We start from the raw sequence: 6,456 nt of genomic DNA, 5'->3' as shown, positions 1-6,456 counted from the left end.
TCCTGATTCGAAAAACAACGTTCCCATTGGTTTCTGGGTATCAAATCAGTGAATCCAATAAATAAACTTCCTGATTCGAAAAACAACGTTCCCATTGGTTTCTGGGTATCAAATCAGTGAATCCAATAAATAAACTTCCTGATTCGAAAAACAACGTTCCCATTGGTTTCTGGGTATCAAATCAGTGAATCAAATAAATAAACTTCCTGATTCGATTGGCTGAACTAGACTGAATCGAGCCAGTAAGAAGTGTCGAACTGCACAGTATTAATGTATGTGAAAAGGATTCTCATATTCCTCCTAACTTTTATAGTGGTAGTTTGGAAAAATATGAAAATTTCACCCCTTCCCGTTTCCTGCAAGGTCGATAATGTATCCATTCCACAACTAGAAATGAGCAATTACGATTTGCTTACCTATATTACAGCGTCAATAATTGTAGCATTGGGAGCTTTAAAAAAAAGACGAAAATATTATACATAATATTTCATTTGTTGTATCTGTTTTATTAGTGTGTATAATGTATCAAAGTAGAAATGTTAAAAACCGCTCAGTGACGTATGATCCTACTGCAGTATTTCATCAGCTTATTTTATGCGCGTGTTTTCAGCTTTATTATTCATGAGTGATTATGAAACATAGATCATTGTTTTGATAACTCTAAATAATGTTATCTTATTGATAAGAGAGAAATGATAAGCTGCTATTAAGTACTGAGTGTTAATTAAATTAATTGTCTTTCTGGTTCATAGAGAACGCTGTGGCAGAGTAAGCCTTCGAACATCGACAACATGTAGTTTTATCAAGAAAAGAGCAGAAACAACAGTGTTAGCCGTCGGTCGACCTTAACAGTTTGTATTATTAGGACGCAGAAAGCCTTTAATGCTAAGCTGAAGGTAACTAATTACAGCCAGTCTTCGCCATGGGTAATGGAACCGTTTATTGGATCATGTCACTTTAAGTTGAAGTCCCAGATCAAAGACCGCTGACAGCTTGATGAAAGAACAAGGTCCTTGAAAAGAAATGAAATATTTCAATATATAGCTTTAATGTCTATTTATTTACTATTTAAACAAAAGAGAGGAGGAAAACCAGAACAGTAGTTCACCGAATCATGGCTTGTTGGAACAGTCTTTCAGGATATCTGGTACATAAACCAGGAGGAGGTAAGTAAAGCTTCCTGCTACTTGGATAACATTGTTTTTGTTTTGTTTTTAATTTCGCTTGCTCGCTCGACAGAGTGCAAACGGTTATCTGTTTTGAGTCAAGGACTATTCATGACATATCTTTGAAAAACCTGGAAATCATAGTCAATTACAAATATTATTATCAGAAGAATACTGCAACAATACCGATGACTAACAAAATCAAAAGGTACCAACTGTCTTGACCGTTCTGGGTAATCACTCTCAGACGTAGTAGTCTAACTTCACGGACACTTAAAATTTGTGTAAGCAGATTATGAACCGTTAGGAGCTTATCTTCGTATACTGTATAGTACGTGATCTAGAAATACGAAAAACACAGAACGTAGGTAGTTGTATATAATTGAAGAGGTGTTGTGTGTTAAACAGCTAGAGGTTAGTACAAGTGTCGTTTCCTACTTTATCTTCTTTGAGACGCTTGAAAGTGACTTTGTTTGTGTTTTGAATTTCCCGCAAAGCTACCCACTGGCTACCTGCGCTAGTCTTCCATAATTTGGAAGGGACAAACTCTTGCAATATCCTTCACCAACGAATAGTGGGATTAGCCGTCATATTATAACGCTCTCTCGGCTGAAAGGGCAAGCATGTTAAGTGACGAATTTAAATCCCGCGACCCATAGGTTGCAAGTCGAGCGACCAAACCACCAGGCCATGCCAATGCCCTTTAAAGTGAAATTACTTGACAATAACTTAAAGAGGAAACAATACTTTCACCTATGCTTAAAACATGTTAAAATTATAGGTATCATTAAAATCTAATCTTTCATAATACTTTTTACGCTTCATTTTTTTCTTTCACTGGATGTTTCTGTGAACCAGCTTAAACATGCCCATAGACAGGCACCAATACGAGTTTCCAACGGTTGAAAAACATGTTTAAATTCAAACTCTTTTAGATTCTGACTTTATAAGATAATTCTCAAGAAAAAAGAATAATGCATTTTGCACCACTTGTTACTCGAACGTACGAATATCGCATTATTTAGGCTTGTTTTGTATATACAGGATTACACATAAAAATTGTGTTATGTAAGCACATATTCAATATTACGTAACTACTAAGATTGGTATATTTTTCTGTGTGCAAAACTTGCTGCTGTGATTATAGATATGCAAAACAAAATGTTTTTGTGGGTCAGTACTGCATATTCATGAAAGGTTTTGATTGAGAAATATGATGGTCTAGTCGAGTTTAGAATAGCGATTGCATTTGTCAGTGTATGTATGTATATCCACATCCAGCTGGGAACAGCGATAGTACTTGTCGATGTATGTATATCCACATCCAGCTGGGAACAGCGATAGTACTTGTCGATGATGTACATACACATCCAGCTGGGAACAGCGATAGTACTTGTCGATGTATGTATATCCACATCCAGCTGGGAACAGCGATAGTACTTGTCGATGTATGTATATCCACATCCGGCTGGGAACAGCGATGGTACTTGTCGATGAATGTACATACACGTCCAGCTGGGAACAGCGATGGTACTTGTCGATGAATGTACATACACGTCCAGCTGGGAACAGCGATGGTACTTGTCGATGAATGTACATACACGTCCAGCTGGGAACAGCGATGGTACTTGTATGTGTATCTGCAATCAGCAAAACAGTTTTACGTTTTCAACCTTGTTGTGCGATAAAGAAAACGTGCACGGATACATCAACGTGATACACGTGTAAAATAGAAAGTACAAATAATAAAGTATGACACATGTACTTCACAGTTCTAATACATAATATTGATATCAACCAATGGAAGACCACAGTTCCAATACATAATAATGATATCAACCTATGGAAGACAACGTGTGTGGAATAAGTTCTAAAATACTTTATTAACAATCCTGAGAAATTAATCAAGAAGAGAAAAATGTCAAGATATAAAACATACAATACCTAATAATATTAGCCCCCTAAGTGGCTCAGCGGTAAGTCTGCAGACTTATGATGCTAAGAATCGGGTTTCGATACCTTTGGTTGGCAGAATACAGATAGCCCATTATGTAGCTTTGTGCTTAACATCAGTCAAACCGAACAACGGACATTACAGAATGAAATAAGAATTTCCTCGTAGGAAAGGAAGCGTAAAAACATTTTGGTTGTTTTTATTCTGTTACATTATCTTAAGGTCAAGTGACCAACACCTACAAATTTTGGCTACAGGCCGGACTGTGAATCACAGGTTCTATAGTTTGCTACCAGTTACCGACAAGAAAACAAATTGTGCTCTCCACTTTGGGGCTATGGGTGAGTTCGAAAATTGGAGACCAAATCACATTATTCCATTAGTGTAGTCCAATAGTTGGCGGTATTGAGTAACTGCCTTGCTTCTAGTCTATCACTTCAAAATTAGAAACACCTAGCGCAAGTAGCCATCGAGTAGCTTTACGCCAAATTCAACAAACAACAACAACCTACACATTTCTAAGGTTGTTCTATCGGGGGGTCCTTTTTCGTGTAAATTAAATTTTGTCTCGTGTAGTTCTTGTTTCAGTTGATGGGTTCTGAGGGTTTCGTCCTATTGTTTCTAAGTTGTCCGTAGAAATATGCTTGCTTAATTCGTTCGAGTATGATTTGTTTTATTATTTCATTGTTAGTTTTCATTTCTGTTATCAATCTGTTAAGCCTTTTATATATTTTTCGTATTTAAGACACGCACACACGTGTATGTGTATAATGTTTTAACTTGTATTCAGAATTGTACTGAAACTATTTTATGGCTACCATGGCTTCTTTATCACGTAAAATTATTAACGCTTCAAAAAAATAGAAAATGCTTACTTTTATCGATCCAAAAATGCTTGAGCGAAAAACAGCAACAAAAAATTCTGCTTTAGCTCAAGTAGAAGGTAAAATCTAATACACGCAGGAAAGAAAAGCAACTTGGCATATCTAACATTGCATCATTTTATTCATTTGCTGTTAAAATTACATTCAGCTTAGTTTCTAATTCATCACATCCTATTTTTCCCTGTGATGAATCTTAGGTTCCAATCTGAATTCATTTTACAACGTTCGTTCTAATGATCGCTATTACACTTTGCGTGCTTACTTTTTGGAGTAATAAGGACGAAATAGATATTATTTTAAAATTTATTTTAAAGTGGATTTAACCTTTTTAATGATCAAAATTTGCAATAATGTGCACAGTGACTTCCTTCTTCACATTCATATCACTAAAGAAAGAAGTATTGTACACTTTTTTATTACTGCTGGACAAAGAATAGGAGTACTGAAAATTTTGAAATTTTATAGAAACTTCACGTGGCTATAGAAACAAAAGTAGATGTAGTTGGTGAGTGAAACTGTGCTATAGAAACAAAAGTAGATGTAGTTGGTGAGTGAAACTGTGCTATAGAAACAAAAGTAGATGTAGTTGGTGAGTGAAACTGTGCAGAACTATTGTAGACATGCATAGTGTTAAGGACAAAGTAAAACATTTGCAATTTTCAATTCTGGAGAAGATCAATAAGTATGCATATTTTATGTATAATGAGCAAACTAAGTAAACAGAGAAGACTATAGTAATTCCTTCTTAGTTTGGCTACAAAAGTATAATTTTTTGGTTAGTATCTAGCACCTCCAACAGTTGAAGACAAGCTTAGTTTCACTTCTTTAAGTATCATAAGAGATTGTCACGTGCCAATGCAAGTTATGTTCGTGTCACGTTGTTTACAAATTACAGTTAGCAAAATAGTTAAGTGAAGTCGATGAAAGTTACAGAATTAATTACAAACAAATATATCTGCATGATGTTTTATGTGAATGTTTATCTTCAACATCCATATATTTATTTATTACGAACAGCATGAGATGTTGTTAATTATACGTAACTGGTATATATCATCTGCACCTTTCCCAGGGCTTTATCGTGATATTCAAAACTGCAGGATGTATAAATGAAATAGGAAAATACACACTTAATAAAATTTTTACTTCTCTTAGACAATTTGATGGTTAAGCAAAACCTCCGTAAATATCATATAAATTGTGCCAAGCTTCCCCTTCCACCTAATTATTTACAACCCTTGATCATGAAAATTATACATATTTTCTTTTTAGGCGCGGCATAGCGGCTCATAGAATGGCTTAGTTTTTCCAAGTACAAACTTTTAGCTCATATCTCCGTCATCCATTGACCGATTTGAGATCTAATTACAGTTTTGGATTCAGAAGGTTAAACCCTTTCGAATGATGTATTTGACCATGCCCAAGGCCTCGTAGATAAATTTACTCTAATTCTGCCTAAAATAATTTCAATTTGAGGGTACGCTGGTAGAGATCGTAATGAGTAATAAAATCGAATCGGGTATACGCGCGTTCCACGCCTGATGTTGCTAGCGCACAAAAAACATAACTAATAAGATGGAAAAAAAGTCTCAGATTACTTTACTCTAATTCTACCTAAAAGAATTTCAAATTTCGCGGCTATTGAAGATTCCCTTTTGTTAATCTTACTCACTCTTCAGACTTGACGCAAAAAGTAGCTGAGCACGACTCGGACTCTAAATTCGTGGCTCGCTCCGTTACCGACAAAAAAAAAAAATCGTGCTTCGCACTTTGGAGACGTGGGTGCGTTATAGGAGTGACGGACAAATCTTACTATCCGATCAGAATAGCTCGCAACGTTGGCGGCGAATGGTGTTGGATAGCTGTTTTTCCTCTAGTCTATCACTTCAAAATTAGGAATGATTAGCGCAGGTAGCCTTCCAGTAGTTTTGCGTGAAATTCAACTAAAAAAACAGCATACAAAGAATCAGACTTTGTGAGTAAGATTCTTATCAAGCAACCTTGGTGTTTGAACTTAAACAAGAAGTCATCAAAATAATTCATCGCTCAAATAAATACGACGATACCATTTCAAGGCGATTATTAGTGGGATCGCAACTAAATACGTACAAACGTAAGCTGCAAAGAGTGAGTCCAAACTAATAACATCAGTCTTCCAAAGGCCTGCTGAATTATCACCGGATCTTAGTACCGGTTCTATTGGAATTCTAAATGAAGTTGTTTATTTTTTTAAACCGGTAATGAGTTCTGTTTCTCTTGATAGTTTAACTTGAATAGTGCATGAAAAGGTATATTTGTTTTGTGTTTAAGCACAAAGCTGAACAATAGGCTATCCGCACTGTGCCCAACTCTGGTATCGAGCCCCACATTTTGTCGTTATAACTCCACAAGCTTACTAATGAATCACGTAGGGCAGGCGAAGAAGTAACGTTAACATGGAAAAAACTTGTTA

The 6,456-nt window shown here is 35.8% G+C and overlaps 1 protein-coding gene across 1 annotated transcript in view; it reads left to right on the top strand.

Moving 5' to 3' along the window:
• The window catches only part of LOC106463422, a 220,806-nt gene that overhangs the window by 21,206 nt on the left and 193,144 nt on the right, over positions 1-6,456 (top strand). Inside the window, exon 2 of the mRNA XM_022390908.1 lies at positions 753-1,166. Coding sequence (XP_022246616.1) covers positions 1,115-1,166 — 52 coding nt within the window. The 5' untranslated portion in view covers positions 753-1,114. The remainder of the gene's footprint in view (positions 1-752; positions 1,167-6,456) is intronic.

This window comes from Limulus polyphemus, unplaced genomic scaffold (assembly GCF_000517525.1).
Source record: "Limulus polyphemus unplaced genomic scaffold, Limulus_polyphemus-2.1.2 Scaffold1402, whole genome shotgun sequence".
Classification (NCBI taxonomy): domain Eukaryota; kingdom Metazoa; phylum Arthropoda; class Merostomata; order Xiphosura; family Limulidae; genus Limulus; species Limulus polyphemus.
This window is presented reverse-complemented; position numbering and strand designations above follow the sequence as displayed.